The sequence below is a fragment of the Temnothorax longispinosus genome, chromosome 8, assembly GCF_030848805.1.
Source record: "Temnothorax longispinosus isolate EJ_2023e chromosome 8, Tlon_JGU_v1, whole genome shotgun sequence".
In the NCBI taxonomy this organism is placed as follows: Eukaryota; Metazoa; Arthropoda; class Insecta; order Hymenoptera; family Formicidae; genus Temnothorax; species Temnothorax longispinosus.
Window position 1 is genome coordinate 16,042,021 of NC_092365.1, and position 22,351 is coordinate 16,064,371.

Consider the following 22,351-nt stretch of genomic DNA (forward strand, 5'->3'; position numbering starts at 1 on the left):
ATAGAGTTTCATGCGCATTTATAATTTATGAGATTAAGTTTTACTTTCGGATCGGGTTATCAGCATCGTTTCAAACACGCTGATATTGTCGTCGTTTTTTTTCTTCGCGCTGTCAGTGCTACCGCTGATGGCGTAATACAGAAGCGTTTATGGTGAGAGGAGTACAGGTGTAAAACGCCACGCGTAAAAATTGTACGGCACGCATTTTGCATGCACGGGGGCCATCGTGTAACTTTTCACTCCGCGCATCGCAATTTCATCTTCCCCATGAAGGCTTTTATTTGTCATAAAGTTACCCTTGTGTCACGAGTATTATAAAATGTAACGAATACGCGACGAAAAGTCCTCCGACGGGTGTTTAGTTTGAAATTTCGCTTGCCCCTCTGAAACCTCTAAATTTCTATTGTTTAATTTACAGATTATATTACGAGTTTTATAAATGCATACGTGTTCTTTATTTTTGCACGCATTATAGATATATTCTGCAAATTTAAATTTTTTTAATGCATAACAAGTCCAAAAAATACTTTAATTCACATAATTAAATTGGCGTTTCCCTTATCCATCTGCATATCTTATTATTTGAATCTTTCGCGGAATTCCTATATCTATCTCATCTGACCCGTATCTATTCACCTTGATGACCATTAACGCGAGTATTGATTTTGGCCGGAGATAGACCACTATCCAGATTCCTCTTTCGATATCCAGGATTTAATAGCGCCACGAATGATTCAATACTTCCCATTCCACCGTAGAACTTCTAGGCGCCTGGCTACGATGGATTCGCGGTTAGAGGTGTGTTTCTTCCTTAAGAAAGATAGAAACTATTCGTCGTTGCGTGGGCGGGGTCATAAACGCGAATTTAGTTATATCAGGGTACCGGCGATGTCCCGCGGGTGCAATAAATATCAGCTCACCACCGTCGAGACATCTAGTATTGCCCCCCGTGTGTACGGCCCGGGTGCCACTGGCACTTCATCAAAACTCCACCCATCCCCTTCCTCCTCATAGTGGTCGTTTGATCAAATATGTATCGCGGACTGGTGTGGTCCTTCTCTGATATTTTACGACGATTCCTCGCTTGTTCACGGTCGGAAGAAAGAAAGTGACGATTGGGAATTGGCTGGCGAATAAATAGAGAACTGCGGATCGGAGATATATATTACGAACGTATATAGAAACGTGTGCGATGTAATCACCTTCGCATCACTTCGATTAACACAGTAATGAAACATGTCGGTGATATTACTTTGATGGATTGACAATTTATATATACACGAGATTATTCCTAGATTCTTTGCTAAAAAGAAATAAATATCACATCCACGTCACAGATTAATTATAAATATATCTCTCTTTTCCTAAAGATGGGAAACTCATTAGAGAGACGGCAATCCTTCTTTCTTGAATATTTGAATTTTAAACGTTCTATTCGATTATGAATGCAATTTCCTGTTGTCTATTATTAGTTGAGACAAACGTATTGCGTAACGTCAATATTATGCCGAGTTGATTCAGTTGGCTCTCTGCGATACACGAGAGAATAAATGGGCATAATTAATGGCGGGAAGTTTCTGATTACTGTCGCGGCAGTTACGAGAGCTATCCACTTCTTCATCATTGAAAAGACTATGGAGGGTCGTTCGATCAAATATGTATCGATGAACGAGAAAATTCCCCTCAGTTTTACGACGACTCTTATTTGCGGTTGCGGATTGAAAGAAAGTGAATGGCAGCAGGAATAGCAGGATGAGACAGTAATAGGAAAAGTAAGAAGAAGAGAAAGTAGACGGGGGGAAGAATCGTAGGATGTACAAGGTGGAAAGAACCATTTCTCTTTTATTCCGCCTCGCTTTTATCCACTTTAAAGGTCCGCCGGCGTGATACCCAATCCCAGAACGTCTAATTATTACTGGTTAAGTGCCGGTAATTGAAGGGGGACGAACAGACCCGTGAAATTGAAGAAATCTCTTCGTCTCGCCTGCCCATAGGAGATCGGATACCGATCAGTTCCTCGGCTCGGTAACTCGAGGAGCGTCTTGTTGATAATACGAATCGCGGAGGATCTCCCGGAGCCGACAGGGTCGCCTTCACGCTTTTATCTTCTTCGCGCGCTCGAAGAAATTGAAATGTCAGATTAATACAACGCTGGCAACATCGTTCGTCGATCAGTGGATGGTCGATCTCATTATAGCTAACGACATCCCTCTATCGTCTTAAAAAAATTTTTACATAAAAATTTAATTATCTCCTCACTCAATAAAATGCTCAATAAAAGTATGTTATTTTTGGCGAAAAATTATTTAGCACTGAAGCAGGTCACCCTTGAATAAATTTGTCGAGTCTCAATTGTCAGGTATTCGTAATTATATAATAAATTGTAAGTATGTGGAAGCGTAGTTCTCAAAGTGCTCGTCATCGAATCGCGACTTTTCCAACGCGTCTGACGAACTTTCCGCGGATTTCCGGAAATACATAAGTCACGGAAACGATCTTCTCGTCTCCCTCTCGTCTGCCCCTCTGTACCTGATGGTCACGGAAAACCAGCGACGGCACAGTGCTTTACATATGCATGGAGAGTAAGCGAGCATGTAGCGGCTAAGTGGCCACATCCCCTTACGTGAAAGTTAAGTGGGCATGGCAGCACGAGCCGTGGCCACGGGCCGAGAAAATTATCTTCAATTATCTCATGCAATCGGAGCTCTCCCCCCGCCCGCTTGTTCGCTCCTATCTCGCGCGTTTCGTCTATCTCGCTCTTTCGATTAGCCTTTCGGCCGATCGTCACTTTTATACCTGCTCGGTAATCGAATAGCCATACGCGTTCTCGCCGTGTTTTCGTTGACCTCCGGATAGAGAGGGTTATACACCTGGTAACTTGCGTTTCTATGTAATACAGGATTATGGGTGAGTGGCCGCGCTCGTAAAACGCGGGATATAGTACTTCAACGTGTCAGAAACAGCGAAATAGCTGACTTCTCGTGTATCGCTTGGAAAATTGAAGTCAAGCAATTTCCCGCGAGGGCATGCCGATGTACTGCATTCGTGTACTCCCGCTCCGCGAAACTCATTACTCGCGACTCGCGAACAAGCCGAATTCTTGCTTGTCTCTAACTCGGAAGCTTTTAAACGACTACTCGACCTGATTTGTTTCCGCGCGCTCGGCAAGTAGCATACATTTCGCGAAATAAGGTGCGCGTCCGTCACAATCTCGTGGCGAAACGCGCGCTCGCCTGACATTTATCTGTAGTCGTTTAAACGATCTGACCGACGCGCAAATTGATACATTAGTATACCCTCATCACGCGGCGAGATAACGGATCTTTTTACGATGGCGCAAGCCGAGGGCAAGCCGCGTCGAACCGCCGCTAAAAGAGGGGGAGTCCCGATTCAAGAAAGTCGATAGTTCTTCGGGCCGTAGTCTACGCTACGCTCGCCGCACGCGAACCGCTTAACTCTCGTTTACGTCTTATTTTCACCTTCGTCGGTAGATACCCGCGACTCCACGCTCCACGCTCCCGCTCTATCCTCTCGCGGAACGCGGCCGCGCTACTGCGCGTAACCTGCGCGCAAATTTATAACGCGTTGTCACGCGCAGCACTCACGGAAATTCCCGCTCGCCTCGCTTTATTGGAAACGGGAAAATTATTATCGCACCGCGCCTGTGCGATTTCGCCCGTCGGGGACACCGATAATTTATATAATACTCCATGCATCTCTCTAACGAGACACCTGTAGCAATAATAATAATAATAATCTGCCTGATAAGCGACCGCCTCGTGAAAAATAGTGAAAGTCGTGGTAATTTCTGGAATATGACGGTAACTGGCTGCAGCTAGTTATCATGTATGGAAGTATAGCCATAATAATTAGCGGTGATCGACGTTTAATTATTAGTCATTACCGTAAGCAACAGTATTAAGAGTGATAATGAGAAATTGTTTATCTGGCAATGATTACCTGTTTATTTGTTTTTGAAAACGAGATTAATCCTTCAAGAAATAAGATCGCCCGAACAATCACGTTTCCGCGTGCATCCAACGTCTTGTTTTCGCGACGGCACTTTTGCTACCGCCGACCATCGTATCGTGATAGACGCAGCTCGTTTTAACGACGGTGGCCGCGGAGAGCGCATTGCACGTATCGAACGAGCGTGCCGACCGCAACTTCTGTTTTCCATTGGCTTTTTCTTACTTAGTCTTCGCGGCGAAACCTTAGAGCCGGGCGATTGGCCGTTTCCACGGCAAACCGCGCAATTACGTTGCACAATAATCTATCTTGCCAGTAGTCGCGCGTGGCGCGCGCTCGCGATCGTAAAGCCTCTCTGTCACGCCGCGGCGGGACTCCGACAACGGTGGAACGAAGATGGAGGAAGAAAGAGCGAGAGGAGCCGGTTTAATCGCTCGCATCGCGCACTCTCGCGAAAGCCGCTCGTGCGTAATTGCCGATATTTTTTTCTGGGCGATCGATAATTCGCGATAAATCGCCGCGAGCGTTACGCTTGACTCACAGGCGCGGCGATTATCCCACCGCTCGTAAATTGATTTATTTCGGGGATTGCGCGATGTATAAGCCGAGAGGCAAGCGTGCGCGAGTCCTTACTTCATTCTCCAATTGTCTATCGTTTTTCATATTGCTTTACCGGTGTAGCAAACGTATTGATAGCTCGTGCACGTATAATACCTAAGCGCGGAAATACAATATATTGATTTTCCTTTCGTGATGCGTATTGAAGAATTGGTTGCGGTTGGCAGTCACGGGGCAATCACGGGGAAATTTACATTTTACGATTCATTCGTCATAAAGTGGAGTGTGTTGCGTCTTTTCTGCAATTTGCTTTCTAATCTGTATTCATGCATTTTTATATTTGATCGCAATGTTTTTCTTTTGTATAAAGTGTTTTTACTGCCATTGATAGTCGACCTCGTTTTCTTCTTTTTTTTTTCGAATCCGGAGGATTGACTCACGTATCGTGACGATGCATTTTTCTTTGTGTAAACGTACTAACAATGAGTGTTTTAATTTACATGTATCTCTGCTATTTATCGAACGTGTTGTATTAAAAAAATTTTATTCTAAAACATGAATTTATAGAAACATTTTGTGTGGGTGTAATCTTATGGATAAGAGACACTTCTCATATTTTGCTTTCTACAAAATAGTTTTGACATAAATTTTTTTTATTTATAAATGACATGTACAAAGAGAAATGTATTTCTCGAACGAGCGTTCTCTTCCGGACTGCGGGACTATAAAACGGCATCATGGCGATATCTCTGTGGCTTTATACACGCGGAGACTAACAACGCATCGACGCGCAGAGAGAAAGTCCATCTCGTGGTCTCGGTTACTGTCGCAGGTGGCCGATCGGGGATCCTATACGCATTAGACATTAACGAACGTTGATCATGTCCCTTCACCCTTCGCGGCGGCTCACCCCAGTGTCAGTCGTCAACGCGCGATTCCGCGGCGAGGAAGGGACACTATTAATTGACGAGCAGAACGCTCCCACAAGCAGCACTCTCGCGCCCTCCCACATAATTCTTCTTTAATGTGACGTTCTCGTCTACTCCTCTTACTTTCCGCCCTATCCACATCCGAGATAATCTTTCCTCTCGCGCTTATACGCGCCAACGACGAATCGAATGTTTTTCCCGTGCGTGATTGCGAGGGTGTAAGAGAACATGTATTCTCTTACGCCCTCTCTTTTTCTCTTTCTCTCTCTTCTTCCTTCGTGGGGTCGAACCGGCGACGTCGCCCAGATATTATGGTCATCCCATAAAAGCCCGCCGCCTCGGCGATTGGGCTTTCCCCGGGCGTTTATTATTGCACGTCCGGTCATGGCGAGTGGATTAAGACGAGACGGGAATCGGAAGTCGCGGGTCGAAGCTGAGATAACGTCGACGGGAGGCGGGCGGAATGGAGAAACAAAGGGAACCCTTCGGAGTTAATCGTCCTGTGGCAGGAGATCGTTCTTTCACGCGAGATATTACAAGAACGTGCCGTCAAGATCTGCGATAATTTTCTCGGACTTTGGCTAGGTCAATGTAATGGATTTTTTATTGCGTTCCTTGTATTATATTTTATTCTGGATAAGATTAATTATGTATTTTATAAAAAATATATCTATTTCAGGGTAAATTTACACGTTAACTTGTATCGAATTGCTTAACACGTCTCAAAAATCAAATCGACGATAAAAGAAGATTATAAAGTTTTCATATAAAAAATAAAATTTGTACAGCTGTCGCGAACGAAGTTGCAAGAAATTTGCACAAGCGTCTCACGTGGAGGACTTCGCGTGTCTTCTTTTTTTAACGTAGAATCCTCGCGGTCCGGCTAATACGCGGAATCATTATACCGGCCTTACCCGAAGGTACCGCGAGCTAATTGGGTAATAAGTATCGTTCATAAGTACGTCCTAACGGAATTCCTTTTTGCGCGTGAGCGATTTGTATGATTCTCGGCACGAAATCCCATGCGGCGGCTTCACCAAAACCAGTAGCTGCAGGCATCACTCGGCGCAACGAAATAGAAGTTAATTGGGTAATTAGTGTCATTAATAAGCAGGCTTTAATTGAACCTTTTTTTCCGAGTCGCGAGTGGTCTGAGCGCGAGAAACGGTTTTCGTAAAGAAAACAGGGAGCCCGGGGGGTAGACGTTGGAGATTTTAGCGACGCGATATTTCCCCTCTTGCAACGCCATCGTCGTTTCTCCGTGTAAATTCGTCGGGATAAGGGGACTCGATAAAACGACCGCGTCGCATTTTCCTCCTTTTTTTTCCACCGAAGGCTAAGCCGCAGAAGAGTGCCGGTAGTCGGTAATTCCGTCCAATTAGGACATTCCCAATTAGGAACCTTAACCCCGCGCGCGGCGTCGACCGTTGTTCCTTCCTGTACCATTCTCCAACTCCCCGGATCTACTACAACGAGGAGAAACTTACGACAAGTCGTTTTCGCCAAATCTTCGCGAGAGTATTGGAATCTTGTTACGTTCGTTTACCGTTTGGATATCCATTTTCACAGAGACATTTAACGGCATTGCGACCTAACTGTCGCAAATATCGTTGCACTTAATCTATTTTATTTTTCTTACGTGTTTCGTGTATGTCAGTATGCAATTTAGACACATCTTTTCTATCTGCATATTTTCTATATGCTCGCACTTCATAATAATATTTTACATTATTTTTAAGATTAACATATCAATAGCAATACTTCGAATTTAAGTAATGTTTCACTCTGTTAAACTCGAACAAGGATACCGAGCAATACTGAACGATGTTGTTTACTTATTGTTGCAGTCCGAGATCGAGAAATCGCCACTACCGATGATCGGTCCAGGTTTGTCCAACGGTCGCAACAGCAACTCGTCGTCCACCGACAGTCTGCTATCGCTGTTGATTCCGACGCCGCTGCGAGAGACCCTTTGGGCAACGGTAGCTCTATACCTTGGCTGGAGACTCGTCTCCCGCTTGCGATAGATGCGCCGATCTTGCCCAACCGTTCTGGATGACCCTGCGGGCTCGATCGACGATTGCGTCGGTAGCTAGAACGGCGATATTGGAAGCCACTAAAATGGAACGGACGGACCGCCGGCAACTCCTTTCCTTCTGCGATCGCGGAAGTCCTGTGTGGAATTCTCTGGACGGATCGTCTCGAGAGAAGGAGGAGGAAGAGGAGGCAGTCCATGGCGCATACTCCGGATCTCTCTATGTGATCGGATAATGGATTTAATTGAGGTAGAACGCGTCGGAAAGGCGAATTGTTCTCTTGTTTGAACATCCACTCCGATAACACAATTGTAACTTTATATTGTCTGTCTTTGTATTTCGCGTTTGCGTTGCGCGGCTACGCGAGAATGCGCTTGATCGACTTTTTAATCGGTTCCTGAGGGACCATGTGACTGGATATAAAATATTGATATCTTTGATGATGACGATGAAAGTAGTGATAATTATTTGCTTCTGCGGCGTGCTTCTGATTTCCTTATAATTGACGATTCTGATTAATTTGATGATTGATAATCGATTATATAATAATCGATTTATCTGATAGTTGATAATTGACAATTAATAATTGGTAATTGATAATTTTATAATAATTTTTTATATTGATGATTGTGATAATTGATAATAGTAATAATGATGATTGAGTTGACGAATCATAGTTGCTCTCTACTAAATATATTCCCCTTTATCCCTCCTCTGGGACAAACGGGTAAAATTTATATAAAAAGATCTTTAAGAGATCTTTAGAAAATTGGCTACGAGATTCCAAAAAAGGTTTTAATTATTTTCTATTGATTAGAAGTCGATGTCGACTGGAGAATCGACCCAATCTATTTACTTGATTGCTATTTATCGAGAACTGCATGCTATCGATAAATTGTGACTGTGATTGCCGCGGATAATGAAGCGAGGATTAGCAACGGCGGAACAGCGACGTCGAAGTACAAGTGCATTCTCGCGCGATGCAGGAGTTATTTTCGTACGTAGCTATCTGTTCGTGCCGATAGTTCGCCCTGTGAATTCGTAGGCGAAGGACGAAGGACGGGAGCTTTTTTAGGGGGGAGGGGGGAGAGGGAAGATAACCCGGGCGAGAATAATAGAATTGCGTATTATGTGGCGATCGGACCCGAGACACGAGGAGGGAGGTATTAAGGGTGACGGGGGAAACTAAGGACGAGATCCAAAGAGGATTAAACCCAATAATCAAATGATGATCTCATTACGAATAAATAAAGAGAATTAAATAAAGTAGTGTGATTATATGGGAGCGAGAGAGGGCGGACCATACGCCCCCCAATTCTCTGTCTTCTCTTCGCGCGTCCGTCCCTCTCTTGATCTCGCCAAGGTATAGAAAGACTACTTTTCGATATGTGGCTTGTAGATAACGCGGTTCCCCGACCGGTAGCGGTCGACGGAGCAATTCTTGTCCAAGATTTTTTTAACGACGCCGCGCCACGACGATGTTTCGCGAGGCTTGCTTATCGTAAATTTCCTCGGAACGAGACAACGAAGATTTTTTAATACGTTTGACAATATCACGAGCCTAACCAACGGACCTGTTTCAACTGAATTACAATCAATTCATAGTTACGGTCGATCGGCCTCGCCAGACGTCTACGGTGCGTGAGCGGAATATATGTATATAAAAAGACGTCGAGAGGGATAACGACGATTCCAAAAATGTTAAGAGGATAGGGGACGAGCGAGGACGTAAGATGGAGACAGGGGAGCAAACTTGTATATGCATAGAGGATTTATCTAAAGTAATAAAAACTCAGTAATAAGTCGATGTTATAATAATTAAAGTAGATAATCGATAGGCCGAGGATCGCAGCATCTTGATTGGCTAGCTGCGACTCCCGTGGACAGTTTTCAAATGATCTCCGGTAGCTTAGCTATTAGTAGGCGCCCTCGTGACATGCGAGACGCCTTTCGTGGCACATCGGAAGGAATACCTTCTTCTTTCCCCTGTGCCCTTTCTAACTTGTCTATACTTCTCTTTCCTTCTTTCCCGTTTCTATCTTCTTTCTTCTATCGACAAAAACTGTCTATCGATTCTCTGGCTCTAACTCACCTATCCTCAATCTTCTACGCGATCCCCTCCGTTATTTCATTTCCCTGCTTCGCAATTCCATGTTTATCGACGACAGTTCTTCACTGTTCTGTTGTGCGCGAGTACGTAACGTGCGTAACGTAACGTAATCTCTGATCTCGAACTTAGCGTGTATTGGTAAGAATCGTGTGTTGTGTTCGCTCGACGATCCAGAGTCTCAATTTTCACGGGCGAGCGGGCTCGAGCCTTCTCATTTTGCGATTTCTCTTAGGGTTCTAGGTAGAAACGGCAGAAGGGCTAGCCAACGAGTGAGGGGGTAGAAAAACAATCTTTGGGCTTTCTCGTTCGGTTTTAAACTATCGAGACCAAACTATCGAGGCTGCTGTACAGTCGTCCCTGCGTCCCTGCCGCGCTTTCTCTTCTCCCCGAGTGCAAGTCTATTGCGTTTTCCTTTGTCTCCCTATTGTTAGGATGATCGTGACGTTATTCCGTCGAAGTATTCCAGTGTGTAGATCTATAGTATTTATTTGTAGGCAATACCGATTTTTCTACCGTCTAATAGGGCCGCATTTTGAGATAAATATATATACGCGCGGGCGGAATACATATATATATATATTACTGCCATTTCGAGATAAGCAAATCCTCGCCAGACGCTTCCAAACGGAGCGGCTTTGTGGAAAGTCAATAATGTCGGTGTCCATAACACGTAATCTCTAAACAGGAAAATAGTTAGTGTCGTTGAGACAAAGGTATTTAAGGGAATACGAGTATTTGGTACGCGCTGTAAGAAGAGCGTTATACACGGCGAGAAAGCTAATGCGTTGTTCTAATCTTAATACGCGCGGATTGTAGAGTCTTCGTATTTTCACATCGTATAACGCTTCATTCTGTCGTGTTTTCGCAAGCCATTTCTCATCATCAGGAACTCAGATCCAGTTCCGCGGAACGCGGGTCACTGTTGAATCTAGCACATATCGAGATTATCAAACAATGCATACGTACTATTATTTGAGGAAATTGAATTATCATCATGCATAAAAAAATGCACATTTAACGAATTCATCCGTAATTTTTATACATTATAAATAATTGACTGCATTTTTTAAATATTTACTAAAAAATGACTAAAATATCCAATAGATATTAAATTACAAAGTTTTAAATTAAACTCTTTCTTATGGAATTCAAATTTTATTTAACTAAATTGTATTTACAATTTTACATCGACGAAATTCTTTTTTATATTTATTCAAAACTTTCGCCTCCTACATCAGCGTGCCAAAATTTGATCAAATTATCAAAATTTAAATAATATTCGTGCCAATAATCGAACATCAGATTCAACTATCAGAACTATTAACAAATGTCGCGAGAAGGATTATCTAGATTCAACGGTGATTAGCTTCCCGCAGTCGGTAGAATTTCCAATCTTCGATCGGGTTTCCTCTGTGCAGCTTGCTCCTTTCACGGAGAGAGCACGCAAAGGTACAAGATTATCATGTATACATATTTGATATAGCTAGTATTCGTCATTGTATCGCGGGAGCCAAACCACGAGCTAAGAGGGCAACTCTTTCTCGGTGGAGGTTGTTGCATTGCATTCCGACCAAAGGGAAAATTCCTGTTTTCCTGCAGCGCGGTGAAACGAGACGCGAGACGGCCTAAAAAAGGTCGCGGCCATTTAATCCTTTTACTTCGTAGATAGGGAAAGGCAGAGCGAATTCGCGAGCCCCCGCCATTTATGGCTCGGGGGCGGATATATACCGCATATATATATATATATATATATATATATATATATATATATATATATATATATTGCGTGTATATATATATATGTGTGTGTATGTGTGTCGGAGGAAAATTGAAAGTGAGAAAACACGGCGCATGTACATAGTCGCTTCTCTCGGGGCCGTAAACGCAGTAATGACCTAAGGTTTCTTTCCCGGTATGTTTCTTTTTTTTTACCTTTTTTTGTTCGTTTTCTAGAATTAATTGCTCTGTAGAAGCACTTAGGTAGTAGTCAGTCATATTGAGAGTATAGTAATGATATATGAATAAACGTATATAAAAGTATATATATAATGGAAGACATATATGTATATATATATAAAATATATATATTTTAAATGGTATAGTTGAGGATATTACTGTTTCGAGAGATAACCTGATGGAGAGAATTGTATATTTCGAAGGGGCGCGAGCCCGGAGAAAGTATAACGGAGAGGTGGTGTTAAGGGTAGTGGAGACGATGGTTCTTCGGAGATTGATGGAGGTATTGATGGACGTAGGTCGAAGGTGGGAAATAAGCTGTAACTGTGACTATTGTGGATCGTGGGGGGCAGGCTGTTGATACGCTTACTCGAGAGCTTAACACAGGATTAATTTAGACACATTTTTGGAACAACGTAGGAAAACACGAGAAAAGCGGTCTTCTCGAGGGTCTTCTTGCGTTTAATGGAGCAGTCTGGAGCATGCATGTGCATTCGCAATTTTCAATACGTTCAAACACGAAATCTGACAAAAAAAAGGACCAGCAGTAGATGCAGCCCGCCCATCCGAGATCCCCGCGCGTCAAAGCGTCACTGTGATCTCGTAATTATTAATAAAATATCCGATTATTATAAAGAATAATCATACGAATACTATGATATATCCTTTTCCCCCCCTTTCCGTGAACAAGAAAAAACTCTCGGAGACACGATCTAAACGTATTTTCGCAACTATAACTGAAGTTGCGCCTCTTATTGCATTTCTTTCTTCTCTCACCTTGTTCTGTTTTTTCTTTTTTTCTTAATTTTTATAGTACGCGTTTGCGCGCGCGTTAGTTTGTAAAAGTAAAGTTATAAGTGTATCTTAATAAATCTTTCATATGATCTCTCGGAGGTATCGATTGTTAGGCGAATTCAGCGGCCGACGCCGTTCGTTTCCGCCCATCCGCGTACAGAGAAACCTGTTTCTCTCTCTTTCTCACATCTCATTCCCGAATTCCTCTCTCAACATGGCTTATCAAAACGAATGGCATCGGTGCTCGATTGGCCGTACCTCAGTTAGTTAAAGATAGAATTAAGCGGTTAAAGAGAGATAAACATTATATTGGACGCGAGGGAAGACGAGGGACGTTGTTGTAGCGATCTTATTCGAATAACTAGGTTTATAACAACGAAAACTTTATCGCTGCGTTCGCACTCAGTAATCATCTATATAGCACGATCACTGATTATTATTATTCTTATTACTGATTATTATTATTATTTCTATTATTATACTCGCAAAACATATAAAAGCTCGAGGTCTCAAACTCCCCGGCGCTGTAAAGAAATAATCGACTAGTCTTATTGGACCAACCATTGAGATTCGTGTATTTTTGTTTAACGCATATTTTCTAAGATCGAGATTTTCCCCTCTACATACATACATATATATATATACATATATACATATATATTTACAAATATATATATATTTTTTGTTTTAAATAATTGATCAATCCCCCTTCCTCCCGCGATTCTCTCACCTCTTCTATAAACATGATCCCGAAGTACCGAGTTCGAAAGCATCAGGGGCGAGGCTCTCTCGGGTTCGCTCGCTGTGATGGCAGTCCTTTGACAGGACTCCCCACAGGATATTGCTCGGCGCGAGACGCGAGACGAAGAGAGCGGCCGTCTCGATTGAGAGACATCGCGTCTGACGCACTTGTCTCCATAAAAGACCATCTCCAACAGTAATAAATTATTGTAATAATGCGCGGGAGATATTTGATCTTTGCAGCAGTATTTAAACCGGGGCAGGACTTGATCGCGATTGATTGTGATCTTTTCGTTCCAATCGACACTCTTCTCGCGCTTTTACGGCGAGTGTGGGCAAGCCCCGGTTCAAATAACACATAAAAATGAATGTATCGAAGAGCAAGAACTCGTTGTACACATATAATTACATGTGTGTGTGTACACACATATACATATACAGTTACACGATACACGTAACATACATGGACATACACTTGCCCTTAGTACTATTATAATCGTCTAAGACCTTATGAGAAATTTTATTTGCTCAGACTGTATAAGTTTGCCATAAATTGACTGTTGTACGTTCTTCGAATGTGTAGTAGTACTCGTGTTTAGAAGTAAGGGAATTATTCGCGATTATTCTGTCGCTCCAGCCACAGTCAGGTGCCAACCGTCGCTCACGGTTTTGTTCTCCTTAGCGGAGTATGTTGGGACACGCAGCAGTGACCCGCAACTCCGATTGATAGATCGATCGTTTGACGCGTGCCACTTGGAAACCCCCGCTTTTCTAAGGGTCTCTCGGGGTGACTCTCTCGTTCGATGTCCGAAATACGCACCGCAATTTAATCTTGTCCGCTAATTCTTAATTCGCGCGATTATGTCGTCTTATGTCTCGCATATTATAATTTACATTATGAGCTGTCAAATATACAAACATGACACAAATATCTTTTTATTCTTGACGAATTCTTTAATTATCAACTTTTTCGCTATTGTGATTGCTGGGGAAAATCTCTTTCTTGGAAAATATTCCAATAACAATGTTAATATACATAATATTCAGCGTTTTACATATTTGTGTACTGTATTTGATGCAAATTTGCTCTCGACATTTTGCGTATACTATTCGTCATTTTTTGTGAAACGTTAATCGGATTAAAGCGAAAAGCGAGCGAGTCACACTCGGCGGACCGCCTTTGCCTATCCCTGCGCTATGTAATCTTTTGTATTCCACTTAAAAATAGCAAGAAGTTTATAAACTCCGAATGCCTACAAAATACGTTACCTGTAGCCAAATGTCCCGTGGACCATATAGACCGCCGCGATCTATTCGTTATTTGCGAGAAAAAGAGAAAACGACAGAAAGAAAGAAAGAGAGAGAAGAAACTTGGATCGACCGAGCGTGCGTGAGATCGTATGACAGGGGAACAGAGAGAAAGAGAGCGAGAGTGAGAGAGAAAAACAGAATAACTCTTGATAACAAAAAAGAAGAAATTTTAACCGTTAGAATTTCTCCCAGGACGGGCGTTATGGAGTCTCTCAAGTCGTATGTAAAGCTCGCAGCTGCCTTGTGATAGAGTCTGGACTGCAAATAATTCTAACACAGAAAAATCGTAATCAGATTGTAAAAGACTGTCAAAGGAATACGATCTTTATGTGTACATACACATAGAGATAAAAGGAAACATAAATATAACGGTAAAGACAATACATCTCGTCAATCAATTTTCGTCCAGCTGACCAATCCAAAGAAGCGACCAAATAAATGAGGAGGGAAATGATGCGAGCGCTTGCACGACGCTTGAGGTGCTGTCCTTTTTCTTTTCGTTTTTTTTTCTATCGATTTCGCGATATTGACGATGCTATACGCGTGTCTGTATATTTTTTCTTTTGTTTTTTTATTTTTAGATATATATGTATATGTATATCTTTCGTTTTGCTTCGAATATCCCGATGCGAGTGATTGGACGGAAGATGTACGGCGGTCACGTGATATATATTATACAAATATATGGTATTATGTAATAATCTCCCCTTCTTAGTGCAGATGTAAGCGAAAGAGAGCAGAATACTATTGATTTGTTTTGTTTTAGTTTTGACTCTTTTTTTTTGTCTCCTCTATTAGTCCCGATTCTTTCGTAACGATCCACTTCTTCCCTTCGTCACTCTTCACGTCTTCTCTCCCAACTCGACTTTACCCTCCTCTCTTTTTTCGTTTCTCCTCGCCTCCAATTAAATTTCGGCTTAAGACGCGGAGCTTGGTCGCTCTCTGAGCAGCCCGGGAGTGTTCTCAAGGTGTAGAGGAGAGCCAGAACATTCGAGTTCCTCCTCCGTGCTCGTTTCTTCCTGTCTCTTCGACGGGAGCAAGGACTGCCGTAACAATCTACGCAGAATATGGAGAATATTCGCGTACTTTGTTTCTTTCTTTCTAGTTTTTTTTCCCCCTACCGTTACTCTTCCCTCTTGTCTCTTCTCCTGTCTTTACGTCCTCCTCTTCTCTTTCGCGCTGTATCGGTGTTTTTAGTTTTAAACGAATGTATGGTCGCGCGATCGTTGGTACACGCCTCGGCTTCTCTCGGGAAACCGTATTCGAGGAACGCTCCGATTATCGCGCATGAGTTCGAAAGTGAACGATGAAAGTGATACGCGTAGCGAGGAGCCGATGCGTGGCCGGCGTGCGGATCTAATCATACGATGCTGTGCTATCATAAGTCATTACATATACCATATGTTATTGATTACTTTTGATTTTAGTTTATGACAATTTTTCGTGTTATTAATTTTATTGAGTATGATTTTAAGTACTATGTGCGAACGTCTATCATTATTATCTATTATCTATTGATAGATTATTATTATTATTACCGGATTTATTATTATTATATTATTATTATTAATATTATATTAATATTAATATCATCATTATTATGATTATTATTATCATTGTAATCTTAATATTTTGTAAACATTACCACTCCCTATGGTCGATTATTTTTACGAATCGCTCTCGCGTCCGCTGCCCGACCGTCGTCGGTCGATGGAGCGCCTTGAAAGCCGCCGCTTCAACGTGCCCGACTTACTCGACTACACTTTTGTTCTTCTCCCTTTCACGCTCGTTTCTCTCGTGACACGGCGCCTTCGAGGCGCGACGTCGACCATTGGGAGTTCGCAAAGGGACGGGGACATCTCTCCGCTACCCGCATGTCTTTCATTGTACAGATTTTTTCACTTTTATATAGTTATCGATATATCATAACGTTACGCAACTTCGATTGCGACGGTGGCCACTTATGCGTCGCCGTATCATTATTGTACTTTTTGATTTTTCTATTGAATAAATGTGAACACGCCGAAAGCATTAACATGTGCGTCTTTGCATTATACGTTACCATACCGTTCCTTTTCCTAGACCTATCTTTTGACATCTTGCGTTATACTTATATGATCGTATATCATTTGTTTCATAAAACGCTGCAAAATCAGAGAAAATTTTTATTCCGAGTTATATAATATAAACAAACGAATAAATAACCCAAATATAGTATATATATTTTATTTAATATAATAAAGTAGAGATAGAGAGTAAAGTTTTGTTTCAATTTATTATTATTATAGCTTTATATAACGCTCTTGATTGTCCAATTCGTATCGATCTACGCGGATTGGTCATGGCGTTTAGAATCGTTCTAATGGGTTTCCTGAGACGTGCCATCTGCGAGGCTCATTACTAAGGGATGCGACCGCAAACCAATCGAGCGTTGTGCTCCGTTCTATTCAGTGTTGTGAATCTAATGCGAACCGCAAGACGTTGGTTGCGTTCTGTATACCAGATTAGAGCGTGGCAATTGCTTTGTAACGAGACAACGGTACATGCAAATCGGCAAATTGAAATATTAACGAGACGGAAGCTACTAATGTCTTCCAACGTATAATGTGTATCTCTATGGCGGAATAAGATAGCTGCAATATTGTTATGCGTTAAATAGCTTTTTATGACTGAAAATAACTTTTGAAAATAAAGACGAAATCAATACGCGATGGTAACGCATTGTGCAAATTTTATCATTAGGGACATTCTGGCGTATCGCATTTGCAGATTGCGCTGCACTGGAGAATTGCGTATCGGTGGTATTGAATAACGAGCGTGCATATATGCCGCCAAGCATATGCATCCCGTGAATTTCCCCCTTTCAATCCTCATTTCTGTCGCGATTTTCGCTCGCGGTGTTTCTCCACGGATTAACTCGATCCGCAACAACAGCAAACAAGAGGAGCGCGCACGTCCGACGTGTAACTGAAAAAAAGATGACGCCGATGCAACAGCATACGTGGAAAACATTGGCAACGCTTCGCCATGTTTTTAATAACGTCGGCTATATATATCGGAAACGCAGGTGCGGAAAGTCGAATAAAGCGAGAATACACAATTGGAATAGCGGAGCTATGGAAACTACAGTGATCAATGTGAAACAATAGGTTTAACTGAATGCGCAAACTATCAATTATTTTCTACATATAGTCTCTCCTGTTGAAAATATCGTATTGCACTCATACATATGCGATGGTCAAAAATTACTTTTTATCACTGCGAATATGGAGACCATCTACAAGCTTTGACTCAAAGATTGTAGATGGTCTCTCTCTTAAAAGCATAAATAAAAGATAACTTTTTTCAGTTAAGTCCACGTATTCTAATTAAATCTTTTTTAAAAAAGTAATTTGATTATATATTTTTTAATAATCTCGATGGTAATGTGTCTCGGGCAATAAATATCCTTTTCGAAGAATATTTTTCTTCTTATCTTTAATACCGCCGTTCATCCTCGATCAATTCGGAAACTGCGTGCAAACAAGGCAAAAGCGCGTCCGGTCGGGGCGTAAATGAAAAATGCATTCGCAAATCCGCGCGCCGATGCGTTGCATCGCTGCGCGCGCGATATTCACGGGAATCGTAGGATGGAGGATGGAGGATGGAGGAAACTACGAAAGTGTGCGGTGCATCGCAACGGGGGTGGCAAGCGGGAGTTAAACCGAGTGCACATGTCGCCAAAACGCGCGTGTCACCGGGTAGAGAAGCGACGGTATATCTGGCGTGCATCCATATGCAGATCCCCATTGATATGACAACATTTACATACTGCATATTCGCTCTGGGCCATATACTCGCTCGCCAATTCCCCATTGTTGGCTTTCGGCCACCAGTGCGTTTGATTGACATTATTGGTCGCGCCGCTGACACCAGATTACATTTCTATTTGCATACATTCGCGAACCAGTTTGAGCCCAACCGCTCGTACTATTGTCCCTCCCTCGTCCTGCGTGTATTTCGGCGGCGTTTTTCGTCCTGCTCCTGTGCCGACGATTGGCCAACGATTTTCGTTCTAGTGTCGAAGCCTTTCGCGCGGTTATACGCGTGTCATATTTTTCCACGCGGAAATGTGCGCAGGGTGCAGGTGCGACGTCGATAGACGCCGGTGATTTGGCAGGGGCTGCGATTTCGCTTGATGGTGGTGCAATCTGTTACGCGTTTTTAGGGACTGTTATTTAGATATTCATCGAGGTTTTTGCGATAGATAAATCTGAACAAACGCGCCCCTTCGTCTCTACATGACACTTCTACAGGACTTAATTATTTTCAATCAATTTACTCCCCATATAAAACTCGGATACATAAGATATATAAGGTATTTTCCACTTTAACTATCACACAAGCGTAATCATATATGCAACGTTAATAATTTTTTATTGGCTAAACAGCACCGCTTTATTACATGAATATTTTAATATACGCGCGTTATGCACGAGCAGTTTTTGCGCAGCTTTGTGTGAAACATCCACAAAAAATACACATCGCCTCGTTTCTTTAATCGCCGTACGGTGTGAAATGAGTGCACGTGTCGACATTTTCCACTGGCCGCACCGCGTCGTACTATCAAATAAAGATTTTTACGTAATCGGGCCCGGCGAGAGGAAGATCGCGGCTTCCGTCCGATTAGACATCGCTACGAAAGAAACAATGGGCAGTCAATCACAAAAGGGCGCGTGTCAGGCGTTAGTGGTGGTTAGCCCTTTATTGGTAGCCCTTTGGCCCGTGAAATATGAGCGTCATTGCCTTTGTCCGCGGATAAGCGACGCGCGGATATTAAACGCGGATTACGTGTGTCGCAGATGAACCGAGGATGGCGAGCTTTACGCGCGAAAATCAGGCGATGCGTGCGCGAAACCGCTCGTACGGAAAAAGAGCAACGCGCTCGATAGTTCAGAGAATTTGAATGGATCGGTGATTAATTGTTCTTGATCATTTATTAAGTTCGAACCGCGTGGGAAAAAAGTAGGCTCTTAATGAGAATAACATTATTTGTGAAACTTGAAAAATAGTTAACGAAATTCCAAAAGCTATGTTTAAGTCCATGTCCTATTGGACATGTAATAATATCAGAATGTATATTGAAAGTTTAAATAAACGGACACACGATAACTTCGAGAATCACAGACGTTAGATGCAAGCGATGTTAGATACAACGGCGAGAATACGGGTCAATGTTAACGATCATACTTTCCCCCGTTGCGTTGCAATAGTAAACAGTCACCGTTGCAACGTGCGATCGGACAAAAAATCGCAAATGACTTAACACGCGACTTATTGCGTCGCGGACACTGCACGGATTTCCTCCGCTCTCGCTCGTGCCACGCGCGTGACTTATTTTCTGCGTACGTCAGGTGTTTTGTATAAGTGTTAGTATTTTGTATCGCGCGACACATGAAACTGGGCCAGGATCTAAGATGATTCAAAGTGGCGAACGTGACGATGGTGCGGTTACATTACAATACGATGACTAACTTTATAGATAAGGATAACCGCGTGCGCAGAAAACGCTTTCGGTCGTTGTTTGCAGCATGAAGGATAGAATTATTCCGTATCTACTATATGTCTATCACGTGCGGTAGAAAAGGCATCATACGTTTCTGTGTGTGTGTGTGTGTGTATAAAATTCATCACTTTAAATTTTATTTTGACATTTTTTATGATATAAAACGCTTGCGAAATATGATGTAATAAATATCGTTGCGCTTACAGTCAGCAACGAGTACACGACTCATGAAAGTAAAGACATTCAGGATTGGCTTCCGTGGACACGATAAAACCATGAGTCACGCCGTTTTTTTAAATCAGTGATGTACATATCTACGGTCTTGCAAACAATGCACAAGTAAAAAGTGTCGCGCACCGGTGGCGCTTATCGGGATACGTCTGATAAAGAGCTGCGATCTTTACGTGCAACGTAAGTGGCATAGAATTTTATCTATACTAACTCACGTGTAAAACGGTACGATGAATCATCGGTTTGTGATTGTGTTGGTTGATTGATCTATCGTATCGCGATAATCAGGCATCACATTCGAAACGATAAATCTTTTATAAAATTTATATGGATAGTGAAGGTCTACAGCAATCGTTGTAGTCTTTAAAGGAAATGAATAGCAATTAACAAAGATATGATCATTAGTGACGGTAATCAAAATAATAAAAGTGCAATAATTAGTAAATATATAGCCGTTTTTCTAAAAGCAACATTGACAATTACCACATAAAGTATTTTAAATATTTAGAAAAATAGTACTTTTTGATAAAATACAACGCAAAGTTGCGGTAAGTCTGGTTCTAATAATAATGCCGTAAAATTAACAACAATGTTCATCGGATTACGAGGTTCCAAATCATGTGCCTAGCACATGTTCTCTACTCGACAATGTTCTCGAGCGAGATCCTAGCTTAAGTGGCTTCGAACGTAACAGCATTACATCAACCCTTCCATCTCGTCAGAATATTCCGCATCGAGAATCAATGGTCTTCGGATAAGCTGATGGCTGGCGACGAGCCGATACGCCTGGAAGAGGCATTCAATCACGCGGAAAAGCTGACCGAATAAACACGGTAGCCAGATATATGTGCCAGGTGAGTGTTTCGCGAGCGAAATGATACATGCGGAGCTTGAACGTGTACACAGGTGCATGCGTGCGTGCGTTCGCGATCGCGGGACGCGTATACGCGTGTTAACGCACCACACGTTGGTCACGGTGGAACACGGAAGGAGAAGCCGAGTCGTCGTATCGCTAGACTGCCTGTCGCCTGTGGCTTTATCGGCTTTTTCTCCAGCAGCATGACTATCGTCGCGGCCGGCTGACCAGGCGCCCGATAATGTGATTCATTTCTCGCGACGTGCGGTAAATCAGGTGTCGCGAAGACAGGTCGCGTCGGGGAAGTTCTTTTACTAGTGGGTACATCGACCAGGGAAATCGATTGGAAAACGAATTCCAGCTGCTCTGATATCGATATAGTCTTGTGAAGGATAGAATAAGTCTTGTAAAAAAAAAAACGTATAAAACTGAAAAAAGAAAGTGCGCGAGTTATTAATCAAGTTGCTTTTTGCATCCTTGAAATAAAGGTTTTTGTTGCGAATTCTTTAATCGATTGAAATGCAATTTCTCCCACGATGCCATTACGATGGATTAACAGACGACTAATCGTTTAGCGAAAATAAAGCTCGCCGTATCAAGCACAATGTTTCCCAAACTGTGTCTCGCTAAAAAAAATGATAAATGAAAAAACAGTTAAAATTATAAGATGAAAAATCTTGCCAAAAATATACTGATAGACATATAGTAGATACGGAATAATCCTATCCTTCATGATGCAAATAACGAAAGCGTTTTCTGTGCGGTTATCCTTATCTATAAAGTTTAGTCATTGCATTGTAATGTAACCGTCTTTTTCTAATCTCCTCGACTTGAAATGGCTGAATGCAGACAAGTCGTCTAGAAGCGCTTAAAAGCGGAGTAACTGTGCAACGAGGTATACTTTGCGAAGGTAGCACTAATAGCTTAGAGAGATGTTCCGGGGATGTGCGCGCTCGTGGGCGGAAATGGTATCGTAAAGCGTCTATTATGCCATGGCTCGTCCTTTGTTCTGATAATAAAGACGGTGATGTTATTATTATTACTACTATTATTATAATATCGCAGCATGGAAAACATACTTGTTTTCCGAGTATCGTTACTCGAGAGAGCTTAATGTGAAAGACTATCGGGAGAAAGCAGGACCATACTAGAGAAGAAGAGGAGGAGTAGAGTAAACTAAGAAATAATAAAAGTACTAATTTAAGAAGTATTATGAAGATTAGAGTCGATAAGGAGATAATAAACTGCATGTGTGTTATCTAAAATAACTTTGATTTTAATTGATTTTAATTGATCTTAAGAGTAATTACATTA

At 42.2% G+C, this 22,351-nt stretch overlaps 1 protein-coding gene across 4 annotated transcripts in view; it reads left to right on the forward strand.

Moving 5' to 3' along the window:
- LOC139817428 (uncharacterized) overlaps positions 1–16,440 on the forward strand; it is a 38,686-nt gene extending 22,246 nt beyond the window's left edge. For all 4 annotated transcript variants that reach the window (XM_071785511.1, XM_071785512.1, XM_071785514.1 and 1 more), the window contains one exon: positions 7,304–16,440. In XM_071785511.1, coding sequence (XP_071641612.1) covers positions 7,304–7,483 — 180 coding nt within the window. In that variant the 3' untranslated portion in view covers positions 7,484–16,440. The remainder of the gene's footprint in view (positions 1–7,303) is intronic.
- The last annotated feature ends 5,911 nt before the right edge of the window (positions 16,441–22,351 follow it).